The following is a 21956-nucleotide window of genomic DNA, read 5'->3' as shown; positions in this document are numbered from 1 at the left end:
ATATTTAGAGATACATGTATAAAATTAGCTCTATATTTTATATATATAACTATTCTAAATCCTCTGAAGAGTGTTACATTCTACTCTATATATAACACCATTATTTTTAGTATTTATAATTGACTCTTGGACAAAGTCATCACCTATCATATCTATAAATTATATTAAATATCTCACCTGGCGATTGCAATTAATTGGAGCTTACCAAAGCAGCTAAGCAACATCGCACTTACGTTTTCTCTCTCGAAAAATAAAAATAAAATAACTTAGCCATAGGGTTTGTTACACAATTGGTCCTCAAACTTTTCACGATTTTTTTTTTAATTTTAGTCTTTCCAACAATTAGGTTTCTAATTTTTAGTATTTATTTTTCTATACCTCAAACACATGACGCAAAGTTTACGGCTGCTTAAACAGATAAACAGTATCTGATATAGGTAGCATTAGGACCGGTAATTCAGCTCGTTGTTCATGAGCTAGGACTCAAAAATGAGCTCGAGATCGATCGCTTATTTAATAAACGGAATGAATACAAAGCTGAAATTTTTAGCTCGAAATTTTAACGAGATGAACACGAGCTGTAGTATACTAGTATCCCTACACTTAGTATATATATATAAGTGTGTGTGTGAGGGTACGTGTGTGTGTGTGTGTGAGTGCACATGTGTGAGTATGTGTAATGCCATGTGGCATCACCTCCCCCCCTCTTTTATGCATGCAGGGAAGAGAGAGAGAGGAGTTTATCTCCTCTCTTCTCTCCTTTTCTCTTTCGTTCGGCCGTACCAAGGAAGCACGCGAGGGACGCCGCCGCGGAGCCGATTTCGCCGTCGACGTCGCACCGCAGAGCCGTTCGAACCTACGGTTGCTGCCGTTGCATCGTGAGGAGGCCGGGCGAGCGTGGATCTTCGCCGTTCTTGACGTCGCGCCAGTGCTAGTCGCCGTCGAGGTGGGTGTTCCATAGAATTGCTTCCTAATTTCCAAGCTTTTTCAATTTCGAGCTAGTTGCTGTCCCTGCAGATTTCCAGCGTCGACCGTTGGCGTTTCGGCTCGTACTCGACGTAGGAGCGTCGGATTTCGACGAGGCTTGATTCGCTGGATTCAGGACTTCGAGAGGAATCCACGAAGCCCTTACTTGCCAGATTTCGTTGAGGTTAGATTGGTCGAATCTGTGCTGTACCTGACTGTTGCGAATTTTGGGACTGAAACGGTGATTTGTGCTTTGTAGAGCGTGGTGTTAGCTCGACTCCCGGATTTGGAGGGTGTAGATCGACCAGCAGGTGGTGCTGCAGCTGTGAGGGTGTTTTGCTGCCAGAATTAGCGACTAAGGTGGGTTTACATCGGTTTATTCCTAAGTGTAGTAATAGTCGACATGTATGATTTTCTGTTCGGTAAATCATGTTGTAGTTCGTTTTTCATAATGATATCCTGGATAAATGCTGCATATATAACATGATTATTACCTTTTAAATATACATGTTGGACTGGGTTTAAACTTAGGAGAAAACGCGATTGGAATCGACATATGTATTAAACTGCCTGATTTAGCTCTAGGAGCCGTTATAGAATTGTACTGTCGCAGCATACTGTAGACGAGTACTCCAGGTAGTTTAGAATACATTTACGCTCGTGCTGGTATGCCGAGTGAATTTTTCTGAGGTCGTTTAGACTGTTTCGTACTAGTGGGCGCCGTCGGGACTGACGGTGGGCCCGGTTCGCCGTTTTGGCGTCGGATTGTGCCGAGGGCACGTTGTTTGTTGTATTTAGACTAGTCAGAGTTGTTACTGGACTTCGGCTTGAGTTAGAGAGCCTGTTTGAGCTCGACAGAGATACGCTGCATACTCGGTTGGGTAGCTCCCACGAGTGCCACTCCGGAGGCGGGCGCGGTGCTTTTGCGTTGGTGTCGCTCAGGCTAGTTGGACTTGCTATCCACGGACTGGTTAGTGTGGAGGTAGCTATACAGTCGCAACTGAGCCGGGACGGGTGTGTTCACAGTCTCAGGGACGGGTATGTTTACAGTCCCAATTGGATTGGGTCAGATTTGACATTTCCTACAGTCGGTTAATGTAGAGCATGATAGTGTAGTGGATGATAGCGATAGAGTGTACTTCCTGCTTTTCCTTCTATCCTTGCTCCCTTCTGTAGACTTAGTGGGTGACCGATGTCGTTTTGGGCGGTACCCACTGAGGACTACTTGTTTTTACAGTAGTTCTCACGCCCAGTTGTTACCTATGTTTTGCAGAGCCACAGGTTTCGGCTACTGCGCCTTCCGCGGATCAGGATCGAGGCAAGGGCGTCGCGAGGTAGAGCCCTACCCGACTGACAGAGCTAGAGGCACCCCCCTACTGCAGGTAGTTGCTATTTTAGAGTTTATGTACATAGTTGTTTAACTCGCCGGTGCGAGTAGCTTTGTATTTTGGATTTGGACTATGTATATGAAACTCAGTTGTTTAGCTTTGTATATTGAGCAGCTCTATGCTACTGTTTGTAGTATTGTATATTTACAGGTACTTTTGACGCTTCGTATACAGGGGAAATTCCTTGTATACGGCGGATTTGTCGGCGTGCCCGGGGAACGAGACATCCGGGGCGTGACACGAGCTGAAATCAGTTCACTCGTATATGGCTCGATGTAGTTAGAATATATAATTTACTAAGATTTTAGGCCAACTCATATGTAAATAGATCTACATATTGTGAATTTCAATTATTAGATTAAAATTATATATATATATATTCTTTTAACTTTTTGTCCAGCAATAGGGCTGGTAATCTAGCTTACTGTTAACGAGCTAGCTCGTGTTCGACTCATTAGCAAACAAACTGAACATAGAGTTGAATATTTTAACTTGATATCTTAACGAGTGAGCTCAAATTCGGCCCGTTTAATAAACGAGTAAACACGAGACGGCTCGTGCTCTACATTCTGGTTTGCAAAGGATTCACTCTGGCCTTAATTTTGAGCACCAATATTCATGAAATTAAAGGTAATCAACTCTTTAAAATAACTACCCAAAAACCCACCTGCATGAGCAGGGACAATTGCTTGTATAGCAAACACCCTAGTAAAATACCATAAATTATTTTAACATATATACTGATTGCCTCTAGCGCAAGTGGCAAATGGCTTGATAGTTGGTATTCAAGATTTCAAGTTCGAATCCTAATTAATTCACGTTTCTAACTAAGTTTATTTCTAAAAAAATAAACGAAGCGGGAACGTAGCATGTTCCTTTTCTCTCTCTCAAAAAAAAAAAAAATCAGTTATCAGTGCAAAAAAAAAAAAACAGTTATAGGTGACAAACTTATNCTTAAAGCCAAACTTATTTGCACTATGAATTATTTTCAGTTAACTATCTAATTCTTCAAAAAATTATTTTAACATATTAAAATTTTTAATTTATTTAATTTGAGTCAGCTAATGGTAGTTTGGCTTTAAGTTTTGAATATACTGTTTATCTTTACAGATTTAATTAGTGTATTTCATATAATTTTTATTAAAATAAATAATTAGTTTAAATTTGAAAGTCAAATTATCACCGGCTGAGTCAAATCAAACAAATTGAAATATTAGATAGTAAAATAATCTAAATTATATGTATCCCCTGATTTAATGGACAGCTAGGATTGTTTCTGCGCATTGCCTTCGCCACAAGGGAAAAGCTGCAACCAAAGTTGATTAAGATTTCGATCATTTGGGATTACGGGGAGATTGCGTTAGAGAAAATACGATGGAAAATATTCTGTTTGCTTTCATACGTAATATTATATTCTGCATATCGCGATTAGTCGGTTACGATATATTTTCTACAGTCCCACTGAAGAACGCAGAAGTATATTCATATATACTTTTATCCTAACTCTATTTTATCTAATAGCGTTAGATAGGACTTAATACCAAACTAAGTCTAAATTAAGAGCAATGCTGGCCCTTTAGAGGTGTAGAATATTAGGAATAATTGCCAATATATCCTTCAAAACTTTAGAAATATCTAATTTATCATTACTTTTTTTTTTAAAATTTTCGATATACTCCTTATATTTCCCTTGTTATTCAAAAATATCTCTGCAGTTACCACGCGTTAAGTTACCTCGGTTTAAACTTGAGTTAAATATCTACCGGAGCTAAAAAAAAAAATCAAAATACATTTTTTATCCTTAACTTAAGGACAAATAAGAAAAGTTGGTAATGATAAAAAAATATATTTGAAAAGACAAAAAAATTAAATTACTTTTTTTGGTCCATAACTTGAAGGCAAATAAAAAAAAATTGGTAATGATAAAAAGGTATATTGAAAAGGATAAAAATTAAGTTAGAAGCTTAATTTGCTAGTGTTGTGTAAAATGTACAAGTACGAGGACCATAGTGCAAAATACCTCGATAGAAAACGACTCCTCCAAATTTTAAATTGAAACCCCCGCCCTTTCACCGTATCCTCTCTCTCCTCTCTCTATCTCGATCCTACTTGTAGTAGCAGCGAAAGAGACACCTCCCCCTCTTCTCTCTCTCTCCCCCACCCCCAAATCCCCATTACAAACCCTAATCATCATCACCTCCTCTCCCCTCTCCGATCGGATCGATATTGAGATCGAGATCGAGCGACGATGGAGAAGTACGAGCCCGTTCGCGGCATCGGATCCGGCCACTTCAGCTTCGCGAAGCTGATGCGGCACCGCGAGACACGGGAGCTCGTCGCCGTGAAGTGCATCGACCGCGGCCACCGGGTAGTAGATTATCTTCGGCTTCGAATTCGCCCTGATTTGATCAGATCTGATCTGATTTTAACCTTTTTATTAAATTTTTTTGGGATTTTTTTTTTTATTTATTTTTTTTTTTTTATTGTGTGTGGTTTCAGATCGATGAGAACGTGTTTAGGGAGATCATTAACCACCGATCGCTTCGGCACCCAAATATCATTCGATTCAAGGAGGTGTGTGATCGGAATTTGTTCTTTTTTTTAGGGGTAAATTGTGCAGTGACCCCCCTCAATAAGTAATCGTTCTGAAAAAGGCACTTCAATTTTTTCTTTTTAACTTATATATATATCACCAATTCGGTTGGATTAACCACTCCGCTAGCTATTAAATGCTGAGAATTATCAAGATCTGCGCTTTTGTGAGCTAAAAAGGTGTTTTAAATTTTTAAATTTGATGTAAATAATCAAAATAATTTAAACAAAAAGAATCAGAAGCTAAGATGCTATCAACTAAAAAAAAAAAAAAAATTAAGACCTCGTTTGGTGTCATTGCCAATTTGTTTTTTTAATTCCTATAATAATTGGTTAGTATATAATTTAATTGGTCAAGTGGTAGATGGTAAGTTATTTAAGGGTTAATTTTATGTAGCTCCCTGCAAATATAGTAAATGATAAATATATTCTTATAAAGTTTAACTTTTATATATTGTTCTTACAAAAGTCTAGATGTTTTTAAATATGTCCTTCTGATTTGTTCCCGTTAGGGAATCGTTAGAAAACTGTTTATATTTTCAATTTTGCCATCACAAATATATTTTTCAAAAACTATAACAGTATAATATAAGAGGAGAAAAAATATCAAAAACTAATTGGGCTTAAATATTTAACTTATGGTTATAATGGATTATAACGGTTGGGATATATTTAAAAACATCAGAATTTTTGTAGAGACAATATATGAAAGTTGAATTTTGTAAGAAAATATTTGTCAATCACTATATTTGCATAAATCTGTATGAAATTAACCTTTTATTTAAAATAATTTAAAAATAAAACATTATTTTCAAATTTTTATTATCTTGGTCAAATAAAATAATTTAAATAAAAGAATTATAACTAAGTTACTGCTCACTCCTATATTTTTTTTGATTCACAAAATTTTATTTAAAAAAATAAAAATTAAGTCAACAAGGAATAATTAAGTTTATAGAATTGATTATAGTCATTAAGTTCTGTTGGTTATAAGTTCCAAATAGTTAAATTAATTGAATAATTGATAAATTTAAGAAAATTATTGGCTTAACTAATAAAAATAACTTAAATCGAGAGAATTAATATTATGAATGCGTGGATTAAAAGAAAGGGGCAACTAGCTGAGGATCGATTTCCAAATATCATATAGTTGAGGGCGTTTCTTGTGCATTCCAACTTTTTTGTGCAGTCGAAATTTCAAAAAAAAATTTTGGGAGCGATTTTGGGTTTTTTTTTTTTTAATTTATTTTATTTTATTTTTTGGGAAATTTCTTCAATACCCTTCCAAGTAGTTCCAATTTCATGAATATCCTTCAAAATTTTAAAATTTCATATTTGCCCTCCAAAAGTATGGAAAAGTTTCAAAAATACCCTTACTGCTAGCAATATGTTATATTAGCTTCAAAATACCAATTTTACCCTCTATTTAAATTTAATCACCACTCTCACAATTTTCTTTTGAATATATGGAGACCCCCTCAATTACTACCTATTGTGAATACCCTCCTAAATTTAACTTTTTAATTAAAGTCTTCTTAAATTTTATTTTCTTAAATTGAATGATTTTTTTTATTAAATTAGAGATTTTATCTAATCCATTAATGATTCAAACAAATTTAATAATTTTAATAACTTTGTAGTATATAAAATTAAATAAGTTTTTGTTCAAAAAAAAATAATAATAAAAACTTCAAGATTTACTTCAATGACCTATAGTTGATAGTTTTAGTATAAATATCAAAAATAAGTGAAAAAACTTTGATTTTTAAACAAAAAATAAGGGTAAAATGGTAATTTCATATTTTGAAATAAAATAAAAAATGTTATGTTGACGGAAGTTAGCAAAAAATTAACGGTGAGGATATTTATGAAAAAAATATTGTATTTAGAGAGGTATTTATGATATATCATAATTTTCTGAGGGTACAAATAAAATTAACCCTTATTTTTTTTTGTAGGTGGTGTTAACACCAACGCACTTAGCGATCGTGATGGAGTACGCAGCAGGCGGAGAGCTTTTTGAACGGATTTGTGATGCGGGAAGGTTCCACGAAGACGAGGTATTTAAATTTAAAAATTAAAACTTTAAATTTAAATTTAAAATTTAAAATTTTTTGGTGAAGCTTTTAAGTCTTTTTTAAATGATTTACCTGCTTTATATTTTTGGTGCAGGCGAGGTATTTTTTCCAGCAGCTCATCTCCGGGGTTAGCTATTTTCACTTTATGGTGAGAAAAAAAAAAATTGAATCTTTCAAAAACCAAAAGAAAAAGGAAAAATATCTCAATTGAAGTAATTAAACACATAGATTAAATTTTTATATTTTAATTATGAATTTTAATTTGTATTAGCAAATTTGTCATCGGGATTTGAAGTTGGAGAACACTCTTTTAGACGGGAGCCCTGCACCGAGGGTTAAGATATGTGATTTTGGTTATTCAAAGGTAGTTTTCTGCAACATTTTTGATCTCAAATATTATAAAACTGCTAAATTTGAATTTAAAATTTAAATTTTAAATTTGTAACAGTCATCCTTGTTGCAATCAATGGCCAAGTCGGCAGTCGGGACGCCGGCATACATCGCACCGGAAGTGCTCTTTGGGCGGGGGGAGTACGACGGCAAGGTCAGTTGTAGACCATGGCTCATTTACGTTTGGTTTAGAAGGGGAATCGAAATCGGAATAGAAATGATAAAAATAATAATTGAGAGTTTAGAGGTTTGAAAATAAAATTTAGTGATAGTTTACACCCCGTTTGAATCGGGTATAAAGAGGGATAAGGGGGTTATCCCCGCTTTTATATCCAAACAAAAANTAGGGTTGATATATCTGTAGAGCGCAGCTTTAATGGAAGCGATATGTAATTCTAATTCACCCCCTTAATATGGATTGCAAGGGTTAACCCCTTTTATCAAGTGACCCGTAAAAACACCAAGTTTATTGAATATAGATAAAAGGTAAAATATACATCCCAAATAGAATGTATATGTAGCGGTGCGGCTTCCTAAAATATGTGCTCATAGAAGGGATGTTGAATTTTAAATTTTAAAATTTAAATTTGTTATTATAAATTTTTAAATTTTAAATTTAATATTTTATATATTTTAAATTTAAATTTGGTTTTAAATTTAAATTTTAAATTTTAAAATTTATAAATTTGAATATTTAAATTTTAAATTTTAATTTCAAATTTTAAAATTTAAAAGTTAAAATTTTTAATTTAAAATTTTAAATTTAAAAATTTAAATTCAATATAGAGATAATATCATTATTTTTTATTTATAACCATCAATTATTTCTCTTATTCTCAATAACCATTCAAACACAATTTCTCTAGTTCCAGCTTATATTCATAATTTCATCCAAACAAAAAAATACCCTTATTCTTACAAAAATCCATACTTGTATCTATCCCCGCTATAACTAGTTCATACTAATTTCCGAACCAAACGAAGCTTTAAGGTTCCAAGTGTCAAAATCAAGTTCGAGGATGAAATAAAATTTGACTCAAAGTTCAGGGACTACTAGTGCAAATTTACCTTCATTAATTGAGACCCGTTTGGATACCCTTGAAAATGTAGCATAGTTAAACTATGCTACAACGATAGGAAATATATCCTATGAAGCGTTTGGGAAAAAAAAAAAAAACGTAATTTTTGGAGTATAGTTAAACTATTCTCCAAAAAATAAAGTAAAATTATAATCCATTCTAATCAAAGGAAAAGAATTCTACAATCCTTAGGCTCCTTTATTTCAAAGATACATCAAGTTTTAATTTTTAAATTTCAACATAAAGTTTTAAATTTCAACATAGATTTTAAATTTTAAATTTTAAAATTTTAAATTTCAAATTTCAAATTCTAAATTCCAAATTCCAAATTCCAAATTCCAAACTTTAAACTTTAAATTTTAAATTTTAAATTTCAAATTGCAAATATGAAATCTCATAGTTCAATTTCAAATTTTAAACTTTAAATTTTAAATATATTTTTTAAATTTCAAATTTTTAATTTTTTAATTTTTTATTTTAAAATTTTAAAATTTAATATTTAAAAATTAAATTTACATATTTATATGTTCAATTTTCAATGTTTCAAATTTCAAAATTATAGATTTCAAATTTGAAAATTTAAAATTTAAATTTCACATATCAAATTTTAAATTGAAATTTTAAATTTTAAAATTGAAATTTAACTGTTATTTTTAAAATTTAGAGAAATTTTATGAAATTGTACACAGTGTTTGAAAAGGCGCGCCTGAGGCGCGCGCCTCAGCGCCTAGGCGCGAGGCGCGGGCCTCCGTGCCTCAGCAGTAGCGAGGCGAGGCGCTATTGCTGAGGTGCGCGCCTCAGGCGTGGCGCGAGCCGCACATAAGGCTCGCGTCTCGGCATATTTAATATTTTTTGAATTTTAGATTAAAGTTTTTAGGTTATTGGGTTTCGGATATAAATTTTATATTTTAACCCGATAAGATTAGTAAAAGAATCTAAAAGAAACCTAAAAAAACCCTAATGAAATCAATCTATCGCCCTCTCCTCCTACCACTTTTTCCTTTTACCGCCCTCTTCTCCTTCTTGAAGCCAAATGAAAATATTGGCACCACAATTACTTTTAAATTGAAAGTCGAAATATATTTTTTTTAACTTGAGAACCTATATACATGTGTTTTCTTTACTTTTTTATAGTTATTTTAGTTTTGTATAGTTATTTTGGAGTTTTTTAATGTTGAATATCAAATTAAATTACTGTGCGTCTCGCCTTCTTGAGACGCGCGCCTCGCAGTGCGTCTCGCGCCTAGGCTCTAGGAGAGTCTTGCGCCTTTTTGCGCCTCGCGCCTTTTCAAACACTGATTGTACATTGCGTATTCAAACAGTTTAAAATTTGAATCCGTTGATTTTTTTAGAGTTATAGAATTCCCTATTTTATTACCAAAACTATAATTTATAAATTTCGAAAAAATTTTCTTACTGTGCATTCAAACGGACCCGAAGGAATAAAAAAAAAGAAAAAAGGGGGAAATGTTTACCAAGGATATGTGGAAAATTGCATGCTGGTTTAGGCAAAAATGTTTTTGCCATATTTGCGCGTCAGAAACAGTCCAAGCCCACACATCACTTAATTCAAGATGTGAAATATCTACTGAAACTTATTGGATCTAAAAATTTTAAGAGTAAACTTCAAATATTATCAGTGGTTTCGTACTTTCTCATTTTAGTACTCTATAGTTTAAAATGTATAAAATTAGTATCCTGTGGTTTTATTTTTATTTTGTCCTCAATTTTTTTGTTAATATTTTGTTAAATTATATACAAAAAATTCAGATATTCTATCTAGATTTATCGAATATTTACTTTAGTACTCTTTAATTTTAACTTTGTCACTAATTTAACGAAAAAAATTAGTGGAATCGATAGTAAAAGAATAAAAATGAAACCACAAGACACTAAATTGATATACTTTAAACCACATGGTACTCAAGTGAAAAAGTATGAAACCATATGAGTAGTATTTGAAATTTTTCCAAAATTTAAATCTGATAATAAATATTAATCTTTTAGTACTCGACAGCCGATGTAATTGTTATTTGGGTTGTAACCCGTAAATATGAAAATTTTTGCACTTAGTAAATATATATCAATATTTTACTCTTTTAATTATAAACTTTTACGTAATTATTTTTTTTTTGACGCACGAATTCATAACGCTTGTTTGACATGGTGAGCCGTATTAATTAGGATTCAATTGAAGCACGAAGTCCTAATTCTAATACATTAATTATGTCTCTGTTATTGTTTTTATTATTAGTATTATTATTATTATTATTTTTGGTTGTTCCTTGATGTGAGTAATTTATGTTCTCAAATTTGTGGGTGGTGTACGTAGCAAGCAGATGTATGGTCGTGTGGAGTAACTCTCTACGTGATGCTGGTGGGAGCCTACCCATTTGAGGACCCCAAAGACCCCAAGAATTTTCGCAAGACCGTCAATGTAAACAATCTCAACCCACCCCTTTAACTTTGAGTAAATTATTCTGCTAGTCCCTAATAAAGATCTATTTGGTTTTCCAAACTTTTTAACTTGCATATTTTATACACTCAAACTTTTAAAACTGCCTCGCTTTAGTTCTTAGGTTTCGTTTGGGATTGCGGGGAGATTGCGTTACTTGCGGTGAGAAAGTACGTTAGAAAAATATCCTGTTTGTTTTCGTACGTAATATTGCGTTCCGCATATCGCGATAAGTCGGTTATGATATATTTTCTACGGTTCCACTGGAAAACACAGAAGCAAATCCATATATACTTTTTCCTCAACTCCATTTTATCTAATAGCGTTTGATAGACATCAATACAAAACTAAGCCTTACTCTCATCTACTTCAAGGAGTAAAGATAATTGGCTACACCTGATGCATAGACAATTATTTTTTTCTTTTTTTTTTTTTTTGGAAACTGGGGATATCAGGATGAGGACCAGAATAAAACGCTTCGTAAAATTTAGATATCGAGTGTGCAACTTAAATATTTGAGGATCAAAGTAAAACTTGGCTATAAGTTCTAGTATTAGTACACAAAAATATACACTGTATCTCCCTATCTTATGATTCTTATCTTATATTTCTTCTTACAATGAACATTGTGCTGTTTTCCTTTCTGAATATGTAACTTAAATAGGTGGCTAAATGCACTTTGGTCCTCAAACTCTAAAAGGTGCATGCTGTTTTGGTACTCAAACTTTAAATTTATTATAGTGCCATTTCGAATATGAATCGGCCCAAACGAGTTTCACGTTATTTTGAACGTGAGCCGGCCCAATCTAACCTCTCGCTCACAGGAGAAAATACTGGTCTATTTAAGCCAACAATTTCTCCTCTACCATTTGTATAAATTTGCAGCATGTAGGAATCAAAATCGTGACTTTTGACTCTCATGCCATTTGTTGAATCGTTAGCACTAACTATTAATTCCAAAAATTTGAGCTGTTAGAAATATACAACAAATTCACTTAAAGCGTATATATATATATATATATATATATATATATATATATATATATATATATATATATATATATATATATATATATATATATATTTATATATAAATAACTTTCACAGGTCTTGATGATAACTTAGCCCAATTAGTCTTACGCCACTTCGAGCATGACTTAGCACAACCCATTCTTACGCCATTTCGAACGTGACTCGGTCGAATCTGATCTTCCCTCACATGGTAGGATGTTGGTCTATTAAGCTAACACATTTAACCAACTAAATTTAAAATTAAAAACTATATCAAATTAAAGTTTGAGAACCAAAGCATCATGGACCTTAAAAGTTTGGGCACAGAAGTGCAATTTAGCCTAAGTATAAAAAAAAAAAAGAAGAAAGAAATATTTATCATGTATCAGGTCTCACTCATGTTGCTTTTTCCACATTATTATATATATGTTGCAGAGAATAAATCAAGCTCAATACAAAATACCGGATCATGTGCACATATCCCTGGATTGCAGGCACCTCATCTCTCGCATTTTCGTGGCAAATCCACGCAAGGTAATGTCCAAAATCTTCTTCAATTTTAATGAATTCAAAAACAGTAGAAATTAGAAATGCTTATACGTGTCAAATATACAAAGCATTTTGGAACCAGTATCTGGATTTTGAAACTTCCAAATTTACTACTGAACAAGTTAATAGTATCTTTAAGTTCAGATGGAGGAATGTGAAAAATAAAAAAAGGTAAATTACACTTTTGGTCCTCAAACTATGAGGCACTCGACACTTTAGTTTTCAAATTTTAATTCATTAAAATTTTTCGCTTGAACATTCTGAATTGTTGCAATCTCTCAACCCAATTTTTTTAACTAAACACTGATGAATTACTAATGGAAGAATGATGTAGAAATGACATTAGTAGTTCATCAATATTTGGTTAACAATTTAGAAAGTTCGAATAAAAATTTCTAACGAATTGAAGTTTGAGCACTAAAGCGTCACATGCCTCATAATTTGATGACCAAAACTATAATTTACCCAAATAAAAAATATATGTAAAGTAAGATATTACAGCCTCATTTGGTGTTATTCTTTTATTCCTTTAAAATAAAATTTTCATATGAAATAGTGAAAAAATGAAAAGGTTGATTATTCGGTTATACACTTATACCCAAGGTGGTTGTTTGGCAAAGAAAAATACAAACTTTTTTTTTTTTTTTTTTCACTTCTTTAAATTCTTGAAGTAGCCATTTTTTTTAAGGAATAATTGCCTATATATCCATCATACGCTTGGAAATATCCGATTTACCCCTACTTTTTTTTTTCTTTCTAAAATACCTCTCATATGTTCCACCGTTATTGCAAAATACCCCCGCAGTTATCCCTGTTAAGTTAACCTGGGTTAAACGTGAGTTAAATATCTACCACAGTTAAAAAAAATTAAAATGCCAATTTTACCCTTAACTTACGGGCATTTGAAAGGGCAAAATAGTAATTTTACAGAGATAACAGAGTTACTTAACAGATTTTAACTCCAGGGGTATATTAGAAATAGGTTGGAACATAGGAGGAGTATTTTCAATATTAGCCTTCTAAGAGGGGTAAATCGGAAAGTCGGAAACTTTTCAGGGGTATATAAGCAATTGCCCCTTTTTTTTAAAACCTGGGCTGGTTGCGTTGCTAGGTAGTCACATAATAAATAACAAGGCCAAATTACACTTTCGGTTCTCAAACTTAAGGATTGTGATACTTTGGTTTCCAAATTTTAATTTATTTTAATTCTGGCTTGAAGTTTTATATTTTCGCAATTAAATTCTATAGTATAATTTAGTTGACTAGATACTGATATTTTATTAATGTATTAGTGATGTTATAACTTACTAATTACTATATTGTCAATTATAACTAGCGTAGTAACCCGCGCGTTACGACGGGTAGGAAACATTGTTATAAATAGTAAAATATCAATAAAAGTAATAATAAAACAAAGAAAAGATAGACAATGAAGCAATATTATGAATTCGTAGGCACCAAATAACAAAGTGACAATTCATCTGTGTTAGATTGATTAGACAATTTTTTATAAAACAACACGATTCCTAATAAGGATACACTTGAATTAAACATATAAGTAAGGACTCAAACTATATAAATAAAAAAAAAATCTATTAAGAAAAGCTTTCCATTTCCAATCCGTAAGGTCGCAAAATGTAAGAAAAATATGTCACCAGCACAGCAAAAAACAAAAAAATTGTTAGCAAAAAAGAATGCATAGAATTGAAAAAACAAATTGCAGAAAAATAGAATCTACAGAAAAGTAGAAATAAGAAGAAAAAACTACTGGATAAATATGAGTAAGAAATCAAACTATATAACTAAAAGAAATCTATTAAGGAAAGCATACCATTCAAATCCGTGAGGTTGCAAAATGCAAGAAAAATATGTCACCTGCACAACAAAAAACAAAAAAATTGTTAGAAAAAAAGAATGAATAGAATTGAAAAAAAAAAAAAATCGCAAAATAATCCAATTCTATGATAATTCGATACCAAAAGGAAAAAAAAACCTACTCAGATATCTTTTTTTTTTTTTAAGAAAAACTCATTTTTAACTTATCTAAAATCAAGCAACTAATGCTCTTTTGATTACATGCACTTTAATATTTAGCTAATATCATAATATTAATATGGTTATATTCCACATAGAAGGAAATATATTAGAATAATATATTCAACAGCATTGTATTCAAGTATAGAATTATGAAACAAATTTGTTAAAAAATTTTGGAATGGTTTCAAAGGATTCAAGCAATTTTCCGGATTCAAGCAATTTTCCCTCTAATGGAATTCCTCTTTGATACATTTTGCACATCATTTTTCACTACATTTAAGCAATCTCTCCAAAGAGAGATTGTCACGAAATCCACAAATAAATGATGAGTTTCTCCTCATAGTTTGGTGAAAACATATATCCTCTGTTATCCACAAAATAATGCGTTTGAGTTTGGAGGAAACAAACACAATCTCAGAGCACATGTGGCTATTCCAAAATGACCTATAGGTGAGGGGTCTTTGTGCATTTATCTGTTTTTTTAAAGTAATTCATTGGCTCAATGTTTCAAAATTTTCTTTGAGAGATTTATATTACTCAACTAAATCCAGAGCTTCGCCTGAAATTATGCACAAAAGAGCATCATGAAACCTATTTTGAGTTACTTTGAGTTTTGAGATACTCAACTTTGAATATAAAATCAAGATAGTTTATCATTTATATCGTTAGAAACTGCAATGAAATCTGAAATTTACATGGTTCCGTAATTATTACATCCACAAAGAAAGCAAGAGAGATTATCTACTATATATCTATATGAAGAAAATAAAAATTAAGCTTACACTTTATATGTTTCTTCAGGCCAAAAAAAATAAATCTTTTAAAAAATCCTATCTTTCTCTATTCCAACGAAAAGTTCAAACAAATTAAAATACCAAAAAAAACTTTTTGAAAAATCATAATCGAGAACAACTAAATTAGAGAAATATAGAAATTGTTTGATCAAATCATAGTCGAGCTTGAGGCGGGTGAGACTCTCGTCGACGCCGCGCCGACACGCGCTTGGCACTAAGTCGAACTGTCGCATAGTGCCACACTTGGTGGAGACGACGATTCCTCCGCGCAGCATGAGACAGACAGAAGGAGAGGAATTGAGAAGTTCTCTAAAAAAAGCAGCCGATTCCTAATTAAACCCTAAGTAAAAAGGGAACACTATTAAAAATTATGTATTACGTAGATTAAGAGCAAAAGTGGGACCCATTTTTCCGTTAAAATGCAGGGAGGTCTTGATGTGGATCGCTCTGGCGCTAACCATTAATCCCAAAAGCTCGAGTCTGTTAGAAATACGCAACCAATTCACTTAAAGGCATACAGAAACAGCGCCCATGGGTCTGTCGATTGATGACTCGGCTCCACCTGGCGCCTCAACGCACTTCGAAATTTTGACTCGGCAACCCAGCCTCACGCACATGTGAACATGACTGGCCACATGGCCTCCCGCCACAGGGCAGGGATGCTGGCCCCATTACAACAATCCCCCCTCAGCACACCTGCGCCACATTTGAGCATGCGGAATCGCAACCCGGTGTACCTCTGGGCTCTTGATACCACTTGTCGGATCGTTAGCGCTAACCATTAATCCCAAAAGCTCGAGCTGTTAGAAATACGCAACCAATTCACTTAAAGCATACAGAAACAGCGCCCATGGGTCTCGATTGTGACTCGGCCCACCTGGCCTCACGCCACTTCGAACATGACTCGGCCCAACCCAGCCTCACGCCATTTCGAACATGACTTGGCCCACATGGCCTCCCGCCACAGGGCAGGATGCTGGCCCATTTAACCAACATTGAATCCCACGGGGACTAATAGTAGTGTATAGATAGATATTATGCATAAGCACTATAGTAGCAATTGCATAACTATTTAATTAACTAAATTTGACTGTAGGTCTTGATTGTAATCATTTAAAAATTTTACGGCACAAATCATAACAAGCTAAATTTAAGGACCAAAGTGTCACCCGACTAAAAGTTCGAGAATCAAAGTGCAGTTTAGCCTAATAACAGGAATTAATAAATTTATTACTACTATATCCCTTGTTTTTTGTTAAAAAAAAATACTAATATATCCAATTGGAGAAATATTGAGTTAAAAGGCTAAAATACAGAAACCATCATGTAATATACCTATTTTTTAATATTTTTTCTCACTTCTAAAAACGAATATTGTGTTAATGGAAAGGGGAAATAACAAATTTGTTCTTACTTTGTTTTATAAGAAAAAAATAATTTTTAATATAATTTCTATTATTCGAAGGATATCTTCGGAATAAATTATAAGAAATGGACGGAATAATAATAGAAACCTTACAGGAAGAGAGCCTAACTAAATACATTAACTTAAAATTTTGAGGGGCTAAAATATAAATTTGAAAAGTCGGGAAAGGAAAGTAAAAAATGGTTATTTATAGAAAATTTTTTATATTTTAACAAAAAAAATAAAGGACGACACAGTGATGCCAAAAGAGGAGTAAAACTATATATATATATATAGAGAGAGAGAGAGAGAGAACTAGGTTGGTATGCTATTAATAGCACCAAGAACTTGGTGCTATTAGGTTTTCGGCCATTGAATGAAGAAATGTACGGTTAGGATGATGTGGGCTCTTAGGGTTGAGTGAGTTGTTGGTTGAATAATATAATCTAACAGGTGAAAATAATCAAAGTGTTAAATCTAACGGTAGAAAATCGGTAGCATCAAGTGCTTGATGCTATCGATAGTATCACAGCCGTACTATATATATATATATATATATATGAGTCCAGCTATAAAGTTTTCGATACTATCGAGTTTTTCATTATTAGATCTACCTTTTTAATCATATTTATCCGTTAAATTATACTATTTAACCAATCACCAACTTAATCCTAAGGAACCACTATTATTCTAATTGAGAGCTACTATCATTCTAATTACACATCACTTCATCCAAGGAACAAAAAGCTAATAGCACGAAGCATGTAGTACTATTAATAGTATATATATATATATATATATATATATATAGAGTCCGGCTACTATGCTACCAATAGCACGAAGCACTTGGTGCTACCAAGTTTTCCGCCGTTAGATCCACCCCTTTGATCATGTCATCCGTAGATCATACCATCAACTCAATGCCACATCTACTCAAACCTAGGGGTCTCCACATAAACCTAACAGCACATCTCTCAATCCAATACCAAACAAACTTGATACAACCAATATATAGTGCATCATATAATAATACATAGCTAGCCTATTCCTCTCTCTCCATCTCTCTTCGAGTCTCTCTTCTCGTCATCTCTCTCTCTTTCTTCTTTTCGTCTCTCCATCTCTCTCTCTCTATATATATAAGTAATAATATATATACTTTAAAGTAAATCTTCTGTACTGTTCCGAAAGTACGAATACCTCCATGCTTGTAATGTGTTTTCATCATGATAAAATCCGGACACGTACGATATATTCCGTTATAGTATCAACAACCTCTATTGGAATTATTTCAGAAACAAATTTTATAATTGACATCATTGTAAAAACCCAAGCAGCTCGAAAGATCTGATAAAAGAAACTATTTAACCGGATTGGCAACGTTTTTAAGTTCAAGGTAGAAATCCAAATTAATTGAAAATTTAAAATAAAAATTCTACCTAATATACAATAGAAACCAATACTCCGATTTTGAAATTTGAGTCCATTACACTGTTTCTTATACAGATTTAATTTTCATCCGTTCATGCTTTGAAGCTACTCTGTTACATATACAAACGAAAGTTGTTAAAAAATTAGAAATGTTTCTCGTAGTTCCAAACGTAGATCAAGTCTAATGAAGCCGATCGCCGAATCGGATGTCCCATAATGAAAAAACAACTTACATAATACGAGCTTCCGTACTTTCGAAAGCATCGAGACCTAGCTCTTCTCTCTCGTTAAGTATACTCTAGTTATTATCGTATGATCGTTGTGTCCGCCGATCTTTCCTCCTATGTTGGTCGTGTTCTGCCGGAGCCTCTCTCTCTCTTTTCTCTCTTCTCTCTCTCTCTCCTCTCATCCTCTTATATATAGAATATTATATAATATTATAATATAATATATATATAATATATATATATAGGCAGGGCTCTGGCCGCCGTGCTCCTTGAGCCGTTTTCGATGAATGGATTTTCAAATCGACGATCGGCCGTAAAACTTGATCTAGCGTATTTAAAGTTTTCAGCAAATATTTTTGGGCATTTTTCGAGTATCATTACCTATAATGACAATCGAAAATGATCAAAATCAATAATTTTAACTGGCTGAAAATAATAAAATCGCTATATAAAAAAGTGTGATATACAACTGAAAATTTCGATCCCCAAAATGATCTGTTGGTAGATTATATAAGAATTTTTCTATATCAAAATTCACTTATGATATAAACTTTCTTACACCTGGTTAAACTTGAAAACGGCAAATATCACCATTAAAAAATATGATTGAAATCCTTCAATCACAGTAATGATATCAAAAAACGTAAAAATTAATTTTAGAAACTTCAAATGCCGCATAATCAAATGTCTTAACGACCGATCGTCGATTCGAAATTCATCGCGAAAACGGTCTCAGAATCACGAAGCCTCCGGTGCTCTCACAGCAGCCCTGCTATATAATATAGTAATTATATTATATAATATAAGTATATATATATATATTATATTATAATAGTAGCTACTATACCTATTTTAGTACCGGAAATCCGGTACTATTTAGTCTTTCTTTCTGATCTTGAGTGTTCAACATTAAACGGATCAATCAATATACCGAAAATGATATAGGTTATAATATAAGCTGAATAAAATTTTAGTTTTTTTCGATATCGTTTACTTAGTAAATAAATTATGTCAAAATGGACGGTGCAAATTGAATAATCTTTAAAATTTGAGTATATGACTTTTAAATTCAAGATCAAGAATGCTAACCTTAATCTAGATAGCTTAAAGTATTTTCTATCAAAATTTGAAGAAATTTAGATTTTTCTACATCGTTAAACTTCAAACTCGCCATAGTAGTCATTGAAAATTGATAATTTTGAAATAGTTTGATCATAAAGTAAAGTATGTCAAAAAAATATATATATATTTCTAAAAACTTTAAATGTCTTAGATCAGTTTTAACGGTGTGGATCGTTGATTTGAACACTCTAAGATCGAAAATGAGACTATAGTACCGGAGCCCGGCACTATAGATAGTATAGGAGAGTAGCTCTCTCTCTCTCTCTCTCTCTATATATATATATAGAGAGAGAGAGAGAGAGTGAGTACGGAGGCCTTTGTGCTCTTATGCCGTCTTTGATGATAGAACTTTCAAATCGATGATCGGCTTCGTTAAACTTGATCTAAAATATTTGAAATATTTAGAAAATAATTTTTGCAGATTTTTGATATTATTTACTCAGTGGTTGAAAGAATTCAAAATCAATAATTTTTAATAGTTGATGCATGCCATTCGTAAGTTTAACGGTGTGGAAATATTCAAATCAAATAAAATTCTAATAAATTTTTTTTATGCTATCTGCAACAAGATTAATATCTCTGATAAAAAATTTTAGTGTTACATTATAACTATTTTGTTAGATTTTTATTTTCAACTGTTGATTTTGAGTCCTTTCGATCACTAGATAAATGATATTGAAAAATTATAAAATTTATTTTTTAGATGATTCAAATATGCTAAATCAAGTTTAACGGAGCTGATCGTCGATTCAAAAATTCTATAATCGAAAATGGTTTAGAAGCACGTAGGCTTCTGTGCTCTTAATAGCACACGAGTCCTAATCTCTCTCTCTCTCTCTCTCTCTATATATATATATATATTAAATTTCAAATATTCATTTTAGAATGCGGTAATTAAAGATTTAGCAGCATTTATACTTCTCTCGCTCTCCCAAAGTAGTGGATACCAAGGGATCGTTTCCTTTTTTTTTACCCCTCGTGTTTCATCGTATACAGAGGGCAACAATAAGGGAGATAAAGACCCACCCTTGGTTCCTGAGGAACCTGCCAAGGGAGCTGAAGGAAGAAGCACAAGCAGTTTACTACCGGAGGGACGGCGCCGCCCCGGCGTACTCCCTGCAAAGCATCCAAGAGATCTCGCGGATCGTCCAAGAAGCACGGGCTCTGTCGAGGCCGTCGCGGCCCCTTCGAGAATACGGGTGGAACGAAATCAACTCCGATGATGAAGAAAAGTTCGAAAGCGACAACGACAACGATGACGAAGAAGAAGATCATGATGAAGATGAGTATGATAAAACTGTTAGAGCAGTTCATGCAAGTGGAGAATTTGACATGAGTGATCTCTATATATGATCTGAAGTACTCCTAGTAAAGTAGCATTTGAAATACGTAAACTTGTAATAAGTAGAGTTATTTGTAACTGTACCTGATGAAACTTACGTAGAGCATGCATGAAGCACTGTTTGGTGGATTTTCTTTTTTTTTTTTCTTTTTTTTGGGGTGTGTTGGATCGCTTGTACATGTAATGTAACTTATCCTAACTTATCTTTGTAACTATGAGAGAAACTCTGAAAGAAAACTACTATTTTTGTTTTTTAAATGTTTACACACCGTATAGATGAGTGCATTTTTTGTGCTTTCGAAAATATGGAGACCCCCGTGCTTGTAAGTTGCTTTGGATTATAAGATATTCAATTTGACGATCGACTCTATAAAACATAAGCTATGTTATTGGAACTATATAAAAATCAAAATTTATAATTTTTTAATATTATTTACCATGTGATTAAAAGGTCTAAGAAAGAGAATATTTATAAGGGATTTTCTCTAATTTAGCCCAAAAAAAAAAAGGAAAAACCTTTGGTTGGTACATTTAGGCCCATCTTGTAATTCCCTACTTTTGATAGAGCACAATTTGGGCTCACGTGTAATCAAAATCTAAGCCCAATATATTGTACGGTACTAGCGGGTAATAGTGGGCATGCATTTTTCCAAAATATTGTGTATAGAAAATTTCTGTACATAATATTAATCTTAATCTTGTTAAGAGTTTAAATATTAATAATCCACATCGGATAAATATGACAGAGTAAAAGAGTTGATATATTCTAAGGGGCCCCGATCCTAAGTTTTTCGGTTTAATAAGCTCCGCTAGATTCAACGAGAATATACACAAAGTCTAACTTTTCGGGGTCTTTCGGACAACTTATCTACTAGAACTTTTCGGGGCCTTTGGGACAACGAGAATATACACAGGATAAATATGAGAGAGAAAAAGAGTCGACCGACGTTCGAGGCCTTTGGGACAACTTATCTACTACCAACGATTCAACGAGAATATACACAGGTTTAACTTTTCTGGCAGGTATATGGTGGGCAGTATGTAAAACTGTCCAAAATATCTGATATACCATACTCGATCCGGACCCTATCTG

General features: G+C 32.9%; 1 protein-coding gene and 1 long non-coding RNA gene across 3 annotated transcripts; both read left to right on the top strand.

The window, feature by feature from the left end:
* On the top strand, window positions 1087-2299 carry LOC109709844. Its single transcript, XR_002216219.1, has 3 exons — window positions 1087-1150; window positions 1226-1326; window positions 2240-2299. It is a non-coding gene; the product is annotated as an uncharacterized LOC109709844 (long non-coding RNA).
* On the top strand, window positions 4485-21127 carry LOC109709842 (serine/threonine-protein kinase SAPK7-like). Of its 2 annotated transcripts, XM_020232183.1 has the most exons (9): window positions 4485-4722; window positions 4854-4928; window positions 6905-7006; window positions 7119-7172; window positions 7296-7388; window positions 7473-7568; window positions 10826-10930; window positions 12395-12493; window positions 20518-21127. In XM_020232183.1, the coding sequence occupies exons 1-9, from the start codon at window positions 4603-4605 to the stop codon at window positions 20872-20874; spliced, it is 1101 nt and encodes a 366-aa protein (XP_020087772.1). In that variant the 5' UTR covers window positions 4485-4602; the 3' UTR covers window positions 20875-21127. The 2 variants fall into 2 exon arrangements, with proteins under 2 accessions (XP_020087772.1, XP_020087773.1); XM_020232184.1 differs by lacking the exon at window positions 10826-10930.

Source organism: Ananas comosus, linkage group 5 (genome assembly GCF_001540865.1).
Source record: "Ananas comosus cultivar F153 linkage group 5, ASM154086v1, whole genome shotgun sequence".
NCBI lineage: Eukaryota > Viridiplantae > Streptophyta > Magnoliopsida > Poales > Bromeliaceae > Ananas > Ananas comosus.
Note: the sequence above shows the minus strand (reverse complement) of the source record. Positions and strands in the feature narration are given on the sequence as shown.